General features: G+C 39.2%; 1 protein-coding gene across 1 annotated transcript in view; it reads right to left on the reverse strand.

The window, feature by feature from the left end:
• RGS9 (regulator of G protein signaling 9) overlaps positions 1-15,420 on the reverse strand; it is a 112,862-nt gene that overhangs the window by 57,843 nt on the left and 39,599 nt on the right. Inside the window, exons 3-9 of the mRNA XM_021000908.2 lie at positions 14,726-14,776; positions 12,043-12,152; positions 11,754-11,805; positions 10,788-10,846; positions 9,688-9,764; positions 6,009-6,090; positions 2,956-3,018 (exon numbers count right to left, since the gene is read on the reverse strand). Coding sequence (XP_020856567.1) covers positions 2,956-3,018; positions 6,009-6,090; positions 9,688-9,764; positions 10,788-10,846; positions 11,754-11,805; positions 12,043-12,152; positions 14,726-14,776 — 494 coding nt within the window. The remainder of the gene's footprint in view (positions 1-2,955; positions 3,019-6,008; positions 6,091-9,687; positions 9,765-10,787; positions 10,847-11,753; positions 11,806-12,042; positions 12,153-14,725; positions 14,777-15,420) is intronic.

The raw sequence follows: 15,420 nt of genomic DNA on the forward strand, positions 1-15,420 counted from the left end.
GAAATGACAGCACAAAAATTACTGACAGGGAATTGGTATCTAAGATAAATAAGAAAGCTCCTAGCCGTCCTTGATGAATTCAAGAGACATGGCCCAGTTGAACTATATCCTCAGGTACTGAAAGGACTGACAGATAGGATAGCTGAGCCACTATCAGTGATATCTGGGGGGAAAAAAACCATAAAAAACAAAAAAGATACTACAAAATAGATGAATGGTTTGTTTTCCCAGTTTGCAAAAACAAGTAAAAAACACAGTCTACAAACTGTGGACTGGTAAACTTAATTTTGATTCCTGGGAAAATTCTAGAAGGGGTCATTAAAGAAATGGCTAGTGAACATCCAGAAAGAGAAATATTGATTATAAAGAGCCAGCTTTACTTCATCAGAAACAGGTCACAGGACATGCTAATCTATTCTCATTTCCTTTTTTTGACAGGATTACTAAACTTCTAGTCTTCTAGATGAGAGGAATCTTGAGGATACTGTTCGAGGATATTTTAACGAAACTTTTATAGAACATCTCATACTATTCATGTGGAGAGGATGGAAAAATATGGATTAGATTATCTTGAATTAGATGGACTCAACTGCTCACGTGACCAGGCTCAAAGAGTAGTTGTTAATGGTTCAATGTCAACGTGGCAGGATATCCCTAGTGGAATACCAACAGGATCTATGCTGTTCAACATTTTGACCAGTGACTTAGACAAAGGGATAGATGGGATGCTCATCGAATTATCAGATGACACAAAGATGGGAATGATAGCTAAGACAGGGGGCCACAGAGTCAGATTCCAAAAAGATCTCTCTTGACAGACTGGAGCATTGAGATGAATCTAATAAGATAAAATTCAGTACAGAAAAATGTCAAGGGGAAAAATGTCAAGGTTTACACCTGGGTACAAAAAAAAAATACAAGATGTGGGAGGCATGGATAGAGAGCAGCTTGTCTAGAAAAGAAAACTGAACTCATTATCTCTCCCTCCCGCCACCCCAAAAAATCCTCGCTCTCTTCTTAACTTCCCTATTCCTACTAAGGGCACCACTATTTTCCCAGTCACCTAGGCTTACAGCCTAGGTATCATCCTACACTTATTCTCTCTCTTACCCCTCCCCATATATCCAATCCTTTCTACCTTCATAAAATCTCTGGTCTCCTTTTCTCTTCTGACACTATTACCACCCTAGTACAAACCCTTCTTAACTCAAACCTGGATTTTGGCAATAAACTGCCGGTTGGTCCCCCCATCTCATCTCTCCCCACTCCAGTCCATTCTCCATTCAGCCATCAAACCAATTTACCTAAAACACATGTCATCCCCTACTCAATAAACTCTAATGGCTCCCTATTACCTCCAGGATCAAATATAAAATCCTCTGCTTGGCTTTTAAAGCCCTTCATAATCTAGTCCCTTCCTACCTTTCCAGTCTTCTTACACTTTGCTTGCTTCATGTACTCTACAATCAAGTAACACTGGCCTCCTTGCTGTTCTTCCCACACTGCATTTTCACTGGCTGTCCACCATGCCTGGAATTCTGTCCCTCCTCAACTCTGTCTCCTGGTCTCTCTGACTTCCTTCAAGTCTCAGCCAAAAGCCCTCTCTCTTTAAGAAGCCTTTCCCAATCTCCCCTAATGCTAGTGCATTCCCTCTGAAATCATCTGTAATTCATCCTGTCTTTTACAGTTGTTTGGATGTTGTTTTCCTCATTAAACTATGAGCTCCTTGAAGGCAGGGATTGATTTTGGCTTTTCTTTATATCTCCAGTGCTTAGCAGAGCACCTGACATAAAGTAGGTGCTTAATAAATGCTTGCTAAAAACTCTCATTGATGAGTCAGCAGTGTGATATGGCACCAAAAATGAAAAAAAGTTAATTTGATCTTGGGCTTCAATTAAAAGAGAAATAGCTTCCAAAAATAGGGAGATGACAGTTCTACTGCACTCTACTTAGGCAAGGCTTCATCTAAAGTACTATGTTAAGTTCTGAACACCACAAATTAAGAAAGATTTTAAGAATGCTTCTGCTGGAGAGTGTGTCCAGAAGAAAGCAACTAGGGTGGTGAAAGACCATCTTTGTCATATCAGGATCAGTTGAAGGAACTGGGCGTGGTCAGTCTGGAGAAGAGCAGGGACAGATGGATGTCCTCCAGTATTTGAATGGCTATCATGTGAAATGGGCTTTCTCAAGAAGAGAGGCTAGACAACCACTTGTCAGGTATGTTACAGCACATATTTCTGTGTTTATGGGTCCCTTCCAACACTCAAATTCTGTGACATGTGCCTACTCTACCTTTAAATTAGAGAAGAAATTAATTTTTAAAGCATAAAATTGCTTAGATAATTTGCCGTTAGTCAAGAAGGGCTCTTAAAAAAATCCTCACAGCTGGAAGGGACCTTACAGTTGTAGTCCAAGAAGAAGTCTCTTCATTTTGCAGAGGAAGTCCAAGAGACTGAATGACTTGCCCCCAGTCACAAAGGTATTAAGTGTCAGACCCAGGATTAGAACTCAGGTCCTCTGATCCCAAATCCAGCACTCTTTCCATTACATTTCCATCTCCGTGCGGCTTCCTAAAGAGGAGTAAAGAACAAGATCTTCCCATGCTCAGATTCCAAAGAAAGCATGGAAATTAAAGCTTAAATTCAAATTTGGCCAAATGGTTGATTTAGGTACAATCTGCTTTGCTTCCCACTCCCTGCTCCCTTTCTCCACCCCAGTACCTTAATCATTGTCCTCCCCTGATTCTGAACATAGATGCTTTTAGCCCTTCTCTTCTGGTCAGCATCCAAGGGTACCTAAGCTAACAAGAAGGTATTTGTTCCTGGCTTTACACATTAACTTACTCCTCTACAAAGCACGCTGTATACAGAAAGTGTTTTGCAAACCTTAAAGCAATACATAAATGTTTATTATTTTTGTTATCAAAGTGCAAAGCACAGAAACATACCTGTTTACCTTATCTTCATTTGGATTGGTCACTCGATTTAGGCCATAGTCAAGGACGTTGTCTGTTCCCGGCTAAGGAAACAATCAAGAACAACTTCCATTAGAATCCTTTTTTGTTAGTAGGATTAAATTACCTGCCCCATTCCCTGATTCACATTGAGTAGATTAGTTATTCCTCCTCTTCTGAGGAACCCTAGACTCATGAGCCATAATCTCATTTGTCATAATTAGGATTATCCCAGGACACTGGAGTAGAGGCTTGTTGTTGAGTCAATGAGTTTGAATAAAAGAGGGCTCTGTCTTATTAGAAGCCAGGATCCCCAGGACTGAACCTAGTTAAAAGTAATGGTTGGGCACAGGATAGGGAGAGGCAAATTCCCTATCCCCTGAGGACTCTGCTGAGCAATTGGTGAGCTAATATTTTTAGAGAGTACTCAAGTACTCAAGGTATTTTTTTAAACATCTAGAAAGAGGAATATACCAAAGAGTCTGCAAAAATTAAAAAAAATAAAAAGGCAAACTTCCCAAGGCATCATCAAATTATCTTTCTAATTACTAGTAAATTTCTTTCTGAAATATCCTCTCCTAGCAGAAATCTGTCTTCTGGTTGTCTCCTGACTCTAAGGTTGAATCTTGTTCATTATAAAATGAACATCATCATAGGGGCAGCCAGATGGTGAAATGGATAGAGCACTGGCCCTGAGGTCAGGAGGACCTGAGTTCAAATCCGGCCTCAGACCAAACACTTGACACTTACTAGCTGTGTGACCCTGGGCAAGTCACTTAACCCCAATTGCCTAAAAATAAATAAAAATAAAATGAACATTATCAAAAGTCACAATTCTATGTAGAAAAGAGGGAGTTCACTTCTCCCCCTCAGTTATTGTAGTCATAGAAGGGCCAGAATGTAATCACAAAGTATAAAGCAGGTTTCCTACAACCCCACAAAAACATGGTATGAATTCTTTCATTAAATTGAGAAGATTATCAAGTCTTGGCCATTAAATAAAAGCAGCTGACACCATATAGGAAAAACCTTTTGATTAGCTAAGAGAATCAGTCACATTCCTCGGGACTATATATAAAGGAAACAAACCATTCAGCAGCGGAAAAGTTTGAGTCTGAGGTCAAGTTGTTCCTTTTCCAATCCAAGCTTCAGTTTTCATTCAAGAGTTGGAGGAAATTGTGTAAAGACATCCCTATACTGTACTATAGGTCAGCAAGGGAAGAGAGAGATTTTCTCTTCTCCCCCCCATTGGCCATGTCATCAGAGCTGTTGGACCAGTAGGAGACATTGCTTCCAAGCAGGGGCAGAAATGTACATTTCAAACACAGAGATATCACCAAAGACAGTCAGCAGCTTCAGAGAGGTAGCCCTAGAAATCAAGAGTCAGCTTTGGAGAGGAGCAGACCTTGCTCCCCAACCAGCAGAAATACTATACCCGGGGAGGGAGGGTCTTTGTAAGGATTCTACAAAAAGAAAAAGCTCCCTATAGTAACAAGAGTTATAAATTGCCCCACACATGTGTGCCCCACACATGTGTTTCACCACCATTAGACAAAGTTTGAGCCTACTCTTCCCACAAAAGTCATGTGTATTTGTAGGAGACTGAGATCTAGGTTCATGGCAGGAATATTTCTTACCTATTATTCTTACCACCCTTCTTAGTAAAGACCTTTGCTAAGAGCAATTAAGTCTACTGGATGATTGTTAATGGGTAGTATATCATTGGGGGCTCATGAGCTAGGAGGTTATGAGTAGCAACAATATTGCCCCAAGGTTATGTCTAAAATCCAAGGGTAGTGGTGATTCCCTGACTAGGTACCAGACCTTAAAGTTTGAGTGCAAGATAAGGTACTGTGTATATAGTCTCATATGATGCCTTTGATTACCATTCTGGAAGTCAAATATACTTTGTCAAGCATTGCTCCATGTTTTTGGCAGAACGGCTTTCCACTGGTAACTTTCTTACATTTTCTTCATGACAAGATTCTTATGTCTCTTCTAAAGTTTAGCCTTAGTGAATTTTTACAAAACACTATGGCCTGAATCCCTACTTTCATAAACATAAAAACGGATCCTACAACATACAAAATTATTCTTCTAATGATGGAAGAACTGTTGGAAAACTACCCTAAAGGCATCAAAATGTCTATCACCTGCCAGACACACAACAATGCTTTTTGTGTGTATTACTTTTCTGTTCTGCCAAAAACTACTCATCCCTCATGTGGGAGTGGTGGTTGGAGTTTATGCCAGAAGAGTAGGAAAGAATGTTGGTTTCGTTTGTTTTTTCAGTTGGCTACTACTTTCTTCTGACTCCTAGACCTCCTAGTTCCAAGAAGTGGAAAAAGTCCAGGTAAAACATGTCAGGAGACATGTTTGTAACAGGTTCATGAATCAATAGTAAGTCTTTGGGTTTTTCACACCATGGTTTACCCTCGTGTGATCTGAAAGTCACTCCCTTCATAACAAACTTGTAGAATCTGAGCCACTTGTGCAAATCCTTTCCCTAATCAAGCCTACCCAGCTTATGAAATCAATATATCTACAATACTGTGAGTTCTAGTCAAAAAAAAAACATATTTCTTCTTCTACCCAAAAGAGATACTTGGATATTCAAATGTCATAAGCAAATCAGCTGGTTGGTATAAGCCAAGCACCATAGATAGATAGGATTACAGTAGGCCTGGAGTAGAATGAACATGGGAGAATGAGAAAGATGGTAGAGCCCTTGGATGGAATTCATAGGCAAAGCCATAACTAGTACAGGGTGAGTAGAACTTTGCCATTAGTACACCAACCTAGTGCAGTTCTTTATTTCTTTATTAGGTGAACACTATCCTAAAACCTCCCTAAAAGGTTCTCTATAGGCCCATGCTGCCATGTAGCATAGCTACCATCCCCAGGTCCCTTCTCTCTCAAGTTTGCCCTTTTTCCTCAATTCCCTATCCTAATCCAACCATCACCTCAATTAGATTGTCCTCCCTACCACCTTTACTTGTCCCTCCTTTCCCCTATTGCCCCAAATGAAATAATTTATAATGATAGATCTACTCACAGGGCATCGGTGGACCAGCCAATAAGCTTTTTCTTGGCAATCCAAGGCATACCGGTCTGCTTTCTTCCTTTCCTTTCCAGTTCTGCAAAGCCAATAACAGTAAAAGGCCCATAGTTCTTTGTTCATTTAAGATGAGCATTGGTGCCCATCCCTGATAATCTGCCTCCTTCTTTCCTTTCCTATCCTTCCTCCCCAGCAAAAATAGCTTCAATCTTGACACTGAAATTTGAATGAATGAGATAGCATTTATTAAACCCTTATTAAGTACAAATCACTATGTTAAGCACTAAGGATACAAATAATAAAGTAAGAGACAGCCTACTCTCAGGCAGCTCTTATTCTAAAATGGGGGTAAGAAATACAGGAAGTTTGAGCAGCAAATCAAATTGAAATGGCCAGTGGTCCTTTGGGGTAGAATCAAATGGTAAGGAATCTTCTTTCATGTCATTTCCTTCAATAAAACCGTATCTTTTCTGATGTTGAGCCATTTAATGGTGCCAAGGAATCTGATGGTAAGGATCTCTTTTCTGGGTATTTAGTAAGTTGGTTGCTGAGGAAGCAGGGGCTTTAGCCCCTGCAGAACTCATATTTCCACAACAGTTGCACCTTTGGACAATGACTTTAGAAGCACTATTCCCAGGTATCTTGGGAGTTGTTTCCACCTGGGTCTAAGGAGAAGTGGAAGTTGAGGGAATAACAATTGTTTAACTCCCTGCTTTTCCCTACACGTTCTGCCCTCTATCTATCCTTCATGATGCCTTGCTGCTCTAGCCAGGGTGGTTTGCCTTCCCCATTGGTGGCAGTAAGTGAGCAGTTGGTGATGATGGCAGCAGGGATGACAGGCCCCTTCTCCACAGAGGATGGTTCCCTGGTTGATGGATTTGGAAAGGCACATGCTGGAAACAAGGCCAGAGGTCTTGATTGTCCCATATTCAACTCAGCTTTCACACAAGTCCTCGATGAAATCTAACTCTCTGGCAGCTTAATTTTTCCCTGATGTCTCACTATATGCTCACGGAAATTACAAAATCAACATCTAAGTAAGACTGGCAATAAGAGATCAAGGCCCACAGCCTCCTGATAGAGTAGAGTGACCTATAGGAATCTGGCTACCTTCCTGCCTGTTGGTTCTGTTCTATCATGTTGGACTGTGCTCCCCAGGACAGGTATTTTTTTGAAGCTTTGTTTTATTTCAAAAGGATTTTAATTCTTGTCTTTTTATTCTTTGTATCCATCGTGTATCAACATCAGAAAATTATGCTGAGCTTTCCTGCTACCGGGGAATGAAATCTACTTAAATCCATAAGAATGACTGATCAGTATTACCATGTCAGAATTCAGAACCAATTACCAAGAATGGCATAGTACCACTTGGCTTGTTCTCCATAATGCATATTTTTACAGACAGGCCAAGAGCACAATGTGCAGCGATGAATGTATGCTATGAAAAGCAGAGCTAGTGGATTTATATCCTATATAATGCATTATGAATAATACATGGAAAGCCAGGCTGAGTAAATACCTCTTCCAACTGCATGGTGTTCTGATTTTGGGATTTTTTTTTTAAGACCACTGTTAACACTAACATAACTGAGCTAAGCTAATTATATTTACCACTAGGTATGTTTGTTTGTGAAGGATGAATGAGTAATAGGTGCTTCTGAAGAACCACAGGATTTCTATTATTCAAGGCAGCCTTGCAAATATCCTCAGTTTTTTAATTATCTGTGCCACTGAAGGGGAAGCAGTGATGTGGATGAAGCCAAAATAGGAGATAATCAAAAGGTCATTTTTGTACAACATGTTTTTATCTTTTTACAACAGATTTTCTTCTTAACTATATTTTCCTAAGAGTTAATATTAAACAAGTTTACGTTCCCTGAGTAACTGAGAGTTACCAGGAGGGGAACCATCTAAGAGTAAGTTGGGTGAGAGAAAAAAAATTGGGGGGAAAATTTTCCTCCAATGAAAAATACAATAAGGGGGTTCATTCCAGTAGAATATAAGCTCCTTGAGGGCAAGGACTGTTTGGTTTTTGGTTCTGTATCCCCAGTATCTCACACTCTGCCTTGTACAACACAGGCACTTAAACGTTTGTTGACTTGTAAATAGATAAAACACTGCTGGAGAATTGAGAACAGTCACCGAAATGAACACCTAGTATTCGTCTTTGCAGCGTATCCTTCCCACAGGAGGAGTAAGAGATCCAAACCCATTACTCTTTGCCACATACTCCACATGAAATGTCACTTAATCAGTCAATGAGTCAATTAATTTAGTGCCACCTATATACTGAGCTCTGTGAAATGCTACTTAAGGCACACAAGTGCGTTATGTGAAAAGTGGAACTCCCAGTCCAATATAATCCAGGAAATGTAATTTTTATGGTGCTACCATTCATAAACTACAAAACGCTTGGGTTGATCTTTGACTAGTGACTCTTTCTTACCTCTCATATCCAGCTAATCATCAACACCTCTCATATCTAGCCAATTTTCAAGGCCTGTTGATTCTACCATTCATCACTTCTGTAATTGGTTCCCTCATTTTCCATTTCCACTGCCAATACCCCAGCATAAACAGTCATCACCACCTACTTGGACTATTACAATTGACTTCCAACAGGTCTTTCTGCCTTAATTCCATCCTCCTAATCCATCCTACACACACCTGCCAGACTGATTTTCCTTCTTCATGAATCTGGTTATGTCACTCTTCTACCCCAAACTCTTCAATGCGTCCCTATTACCTACCAAGGAAATGGTGGGTGGTGACACCCTGGTAGCACAGTAGATAAAGCGGTGGGCTTGGAGTCAAGAAAACCTGGATTCAAACATGGCCTCAGACATTAACTGTGTGACCCAAGGAAAGTCACTTAACCTCTGTCTGCCTCCGTTTTCTCAACTGCAAAATGGGGATGATAACAGCACCTACCTCCCCAGGTTGTTGTGGGGATCAAATATATTTATATTTATATATGAGGTAATATTTTTAAAGCACCTAGTATAGTACCAGGACACAACAGTTGCTTAATAAATGCTTCCTTCCTTCCTAATAGCATTCAAGGCCCTCCATATTCTAATGTCACTTTTCATTTCCAGCCTTTTCATACTCCTCTAATCCAGGTTCTTTGTGCTCTGAACAAACTATTTTACTCCCTGTACTCTGTTCAGGCCTTGGAGTTTGCCACCTCTGTGCTTTTTTTTTTTATATTGTTCCCTATCCATAGAATGTCTTCTTCATTCTTCTCCTTCCCACACTTCTTCCCACAAGCCTGTTGAATTCCTACCTAAGTTTTGAAGCCCAACTCAAATTCTACCTCTACTTCAATAGTCCATTGACCTTTCCTGCCTTGGGCCTCAGCTGGCACTTTGCACTTGCCATGTATTATTTCCCTATTAGATTACAGGCTCCATGCTGCCAGGCATTGTGTGATATCTATTCTTTCTTTCTCTTTGCCTAAGCAGAGGGCTCTGAATGTGATAAGCATTTAATAACTGTTTGATGAATTTTAGGATGTGGAACTTTTAGGGAGAATGAGGTTGAAGAACATGGACCACCCCTTCCCTCCCCTTTCCCAATAGCCTGGCTCTTCCTGCTTAGACAAAGCTCTTCAAAACCACATGGCAACAGAAAAGGAGGAGGAAACAGAGTAAGAAAATGGTTTTTCTTTACTCACTTGTACTGCTCTTTGGCCTGCATGATGACAAAGTCCCATTTATGGTTAATCTTTTTGTTCAAAAAGCTGTAATTTTCCTAGAACCGGAGAACAAAATGAGAGCTAAGAACATATGTTGCTGTAAGTTGCATGGGACAAGACAGCAGGGGACTCTCCTAAGACAACTAAACTGAAGTGTGTCTAGGCTTATTCTAGGTTTGTGACCTAAGGTGTCTCTTAAGAGATACCTTACTTCTAGGGGCAGCCAGGTGATGCAGTGGATAGAGCACTGGACCTGGATTCAGGAGGACCTGAGTTCAAATCTGCTATATAACACTTACTAGCTGTGTGACCCTGGGCAAGTCACTTAACTCCACTGCCTAGCCCCCCCCAAAAAAATTGAAACAATATTGCTAAATTCTCCAAAATATATCAGAACAAACCCTCATCCACTTCTTAAAAATTAAAATCTACCAAAAAGCATATTGAGGTGGGGAGGAAGCTGCAGCATCAAATAAAAGTCATTCAAAATGGTTGTTAGCCACTGGTCTAGCCCATTTAGATAAGATCATCTGTGTGATGTTGGGAAAGTTGCTCAAAACCTCCCTGAATTTCAGTTGTCTTTTCTGCAAAATGAGGGGGTTGAAGTAGAGAGTTTCTAAGGCCCTTCCAGTTCTAAGTCTCTGATTCTATTACAGCTGTGACAACCTTTTTAAAATATAGAAGTAACAGCAGTATTGTCCCTATCTAACCAAAATTCCAATCTTTCAAGGGTTAGACTGGGTTCATTTGGAAATCTGAACAGAGCAACAAGGTCCCCCAGTGGCTCCCAAATCGTACCACGTAGACCACTGAGTAACACATGGTACAAAGCAGGCCCTGAAGCAAAGCTTTTGACTCAAAAACAGCAGCTGATAAAAAGTTCCTGATTTTCTAACCCCACCTCATATCAGCTGCAGACAGAACCCCTGGGTGATGAGTTATAAATTGTGGCAGATTCTCAGGGTGACATAAATAGGAGCTACGAGGTATTGCGATGTAGGAGTGAGGGACAAGAAAAGCACTTACTGAGAACCAGTATTCAACCAACAAAAACATACAGTTCTAAAGCATCTCTGTACCTTTTCGTATTCTTCTAAAATTCCTCTCTTCTTGATATTTCTCTTGGCTAGATAGATGGCTGAAAAAGGAAATGGATTATATTCCATCATCCAAAAGTAGTTTTTCAGCCCCTCTCTAGGAACTGATATATTGATATTAAAGGTGATATACTAGGACTGCAAAAAGAATTTTCAGCTGACATGGTTCTTATTCTCTGAGAGCTGATCTCCTAAAACTAGCCAGTTGATGAGACAGAACCAATATAAAAATAATATTAAATAATAATAAATTTATATGTTAAAAATATATACACAATATGTATTTGTTGTTTTATCTTAATATTTAAGTTAATTAATATTTTATATTCATGATAAATAATTTTACATAATTAATACTAAAAATAACAGGATAAATATCAAGTCAGTGAAGAAATAAGGTAGCAGGGCTTAGTGGACGCCAAGGGGCTCTACAGAAGCCTTCCTTCTGAGACTACTCTCAATTTATCTTGTATATCTCTAATTTGTACATACTTATTTGCACATTATCTCCCCTATTAGATTGTGAGTTCCTTGGGAGCAGGGATTGTTTTTTGCCTTTCTTTTTATCACTAGTGCTTAGCACAATGCCTAGATAGAACATAGTAGGCATTTAATAAATGCTTGCTAACTGACTGATTAAGATCAATTAATTAAGATTAATTAAGCTTAAGAAGGCCAGCCCTGCATTTAAGAAGACCTCTGTTCAATTCCTGCCTCTGACATATGCTGGCTATGTGACCATGACCTAATATACCCCTCTAAGATTATAAATCAACAGAAGAGTTGCAGATTTGCATCTGTGTAGAGTTTCCACACTGGACATTTCTCAAACCAAAGAAATCAGAGGTCCAGTTGCCCAAAAAAGAAAGGGAAGCAATAGCAAACAAAGCATAAGTAAAGGAGTACTTGCCTATAGTAGAAGGGGGGAGAGAGAGGAAAAGTGTTTACCATAGTCTGTGTCTTCAGCTGACCACTGCTGAGTGGGCCAGAAATAGGGTGTCTGTAAAAGGAATTGGAGAAATCATGCTTGGTGATTTATCAAGGTCTTCTTAGTTTCCTGATTACCTGAGAAGAACCTTACAAATAGGTCCAAAAAATTGCCAACCACCATTTTCTCCCATCCCTGGTATTTAAGTCCCAATGATGCTGACTTGTAAAGACATGAAATTAATCTTGGCTTCTTAGAACAGAATGGCACTACAAGTGTCAGGCAAGGTTAGCCAAGGGTACAACTCACCTGAAATCGGTAAAGACTGTTGCTCTCAGGTTTGAGGATAAGATTCTTGGGGTCCTGCAGGGGGTAAATGTAGCCATACTTGACAATGAAATTTCCCAAGTTCTGTGCCTCTAGAAAGAAGCAGGTCAGACCCAGAGATTGAGATCAGTTAAGTACTTAGAAATTCTACTGCCAAATTTCCACATGTACCCTGCTCCTCCACCCCCCCCAAACTGTGGGAGAAGAGAATTCATCCTAAAGAGCCCTCATTTTTTTTCAAGCATTATCAGAAGATGAAAAGGTCTAGTCAGGTCATAGGGATCTATATGGGGACATAAAAATCAACCAACAAACAGGAAGCATTCATTAAGCATCTGTTCCTGCCAAGAACTGTGGTAGGAGCTAAAATACTAGAAAAAGGTAAAACTGTCCCAGCCCTCAAGATGCTTACATTCTAATGGGGAGACATGAGACAGAGAGAGAGAGAGAGAGAGAGAGAGAGAGAGAGAGAGAGAGAGAGAGAGAGAGAGTGCACATACATGTATGTACTTAAACTTCATATGTGTGTGTGTCTATATATATATATATGTACTCATATAATAAAGGTCTGATTTTAAATAGGAGGAGCTGGTCTTTTGCTATTCTATATTGTTAGTATCACTGATGTAGGTTAAAAAATCTTAAATTATGTACATCAAAAGATCCTTAATCTTCCTTTTAAAAAAAAGGTCTCAACACTAGTATCTGAATATTTGAAGTATTAAACATGATACATGTGTATGTATGTGTTCATACACACACACACACACATACACACACACACTGAAAATTTAACAATCGGCTCTCATGAACCTGTACAAGTTGGCTCTAGTTACCCTCACCAACTCTCACACCCACCTAACTTCATAGCATTGTTGTGAAGGAAGTAGCTTTGCAAACTTTAAAGATTTATATAAATGTAAATGATAAAGATAAGGAGGCAGCATGGTATATATTATAAGGAAAGAATGCTAGATTAAAAATCAGGAGACCTAGGTTTGAATATAACTTCAGTTATTTACTAGCTTTGACACCATGGATAATTCATTTTATTTCTCAGACTCTTATTTGTAAAATAGAGAATATATCTCTACTCTCTGTATCACAGAGCGGTCATGAAGAAAGCTTTTTTTGTAAACTTAATGCCCTATACAATTGCAAGCTATTCATATATACATTTATATGCATGTGTATATATGTATGTGTATATGTGTGCATTCATATATAAATGCTCTGTGAATTCAAGAGTGCCAAGGCTCCCTCTGCCAAAACAGTCCTAAATTCAACTATGAGTTAATATGTTAAGTCTTAAGAAGCTACCTAAAATACAAAGAAATTAAGCAATGTGCTCTCTGGGTAACATAATTAATAAGTTTCATTTGTGGGATTTGAACCCAGATCATGCTAACTTCAAGCCCAGCATTACATCCATTATGCCACACTATCTCTCAGTGCAATTACCTCTCATAGTTGATGATCTTCTTACTGTCCCTACACATTTCTTACTCACTACAAATTCATTGCTTAAATCACATTATTCCCTCCTCCTCGAATATCTTTCCAGTTCCCCTCCATCAATATGCATTCATCACTTCCTTCAAAGAACTACATCCACATTACTACCTTCTTTTGTATTCTGTTTGTGCTGTATAACCACAAACTAAATGTTTCATAAATGTATACTTTGTTTCTCCATCTAGGCATATACTTTTTTTTGCACTTGCTAGCTTTATTTTCTTTTTTAAATTTTAATATTTTTATCTAAAGTTTGAGTTCCAAATTCTATCCCTCCCTCTCTCCCCTCTCCTCTCCCTTCCTTGAGATGGTAAGCAATCAGATGTAGATTATACATGTGCAATCATGTAAAACATTTCCATATTAGTCATGTTGTACACAAAGATTCAAATAAAAGAAAAAAACAAAAGAAAGTGAAAAATAGCATACTTCAGTCTCAATTCAAACAACATCAGTATGCTCCATCATCAGTCCTTTGGGATTGTCTTAGATCATTGTATTGCTGAGAATAACTAAGTCATTCACAATTCTTCATTGAACAATACTGTTATTACACAGATGCAATGCTGTCCTGGTTCTGATCAGTTCATGTAAGTCTTTGCAGGTTTTTCTGAAATCATCCTGCTTGTTATTTCTTATAGCACAATAATATTCCACAGCTTGTTTAGCCATTCCCCAACTGATAGGCATTAGGGCATATATTTTTCTTTTTATATATATATAAATTTATTTATTTTTAGTTCTCAACATTCACTCCCACAAGTTTTTGAATTCCAAATTTTCACCCCATCTCCCCCCTCCCCCCACCCCAAGATGGCATGCATTCTGAATATCCCTTCCCCTAGTCTGTCCACTCTTCTATCTCTCTCCCTTTCTCTTATCCCCTTCCCCTTCTATTTTTTTGTAGGGCAGGATAGACTTCTGTACCCCATTTCCTGTATTTCTTATTTCCCAGTAGCTTGTGAAAACATAGGGCACATATTTTTCAAGGAGGGACCATGCCTCCTAATTCTTTAGTATCCACTGAAGAGCCTAAAACAATGAAGGGAGGGAGGGAGGGAGGAAGGAAGGAAGGAAGGAAGGAAGGAAGGAAGGAAGGAAGGAAGGAAGGAAGGAAGGAAGGAAGGAAGGAAAGAAGGAAGGAACTCACCTATGTTGCCAATCCAAAGCCGCTGGGCAATCCATTGTAAGATATCATTTCCTACAAGCAGAAAAAATCCTTTGTAAGATATTATCCTCTACAAGACAGAAGAACTCCTCAAAAACCACTCAGAGGGGGCAGCTAGGTGGCATAGTGGACAAAGCACCAGGCCCAGAGTCAGGAGGACCTGAGTTCAAATTCGGCCTCAGACACTTGACATTTACTAGCTGTGTGACCCTAGGAGAGTCACTTAACTGCACCACCTAGCCAAAAAAAAAAACAGTCAGAGAAGACCCTTTGGCAAAAAAGGGCTGCTCTGAGACTTCTCTCCTAACATCACCCAATATATAACATGTAAGAGGAAGGTATTAGCAGACAGGAAAAAACACAGGTGGTGCACACATTGGGAATTAACCCAGCATTTTCACCTATGTCAGGCTGATGTTTCTAAGGGATTTATTTACAGTGTTTTAAGAATACGTTTTGTATATATACATATATAAACATATATTTGCATGTGTATACATAAATTAATTTTTAAATAAGGTATATATATATGTGCGTATGTGTATGTGTGTGTATATATACATGTGTAGGTATAATATACATACATACATATGTAATTCCCCAGTACACTCCCTACACGATAAAATTCTCCCTTTTAACAGAGACAAATAGTTTAAGTAGTCACATTTTATAGTGTA

Source organism: Phascolarctos cinereus, unplaced genomic scaffold, assembly GCF_003287225.1.
Source record: "Phascolarctos cinereus isolate Bilbo 61053 unplaced genomic scaffold, phaCin_HiC Scaffold_5;HRSCAF=322, whole genome shotgun sequence".
In the NCBI taxonomy this organism is placed as follows: domain Eukaryota; kingdom Metazoa; phylum Chordata; class Mammalia; order Diprotodontia; family Phascolarctidae; genus Phascolarctos; species Phascolarctos cinereus.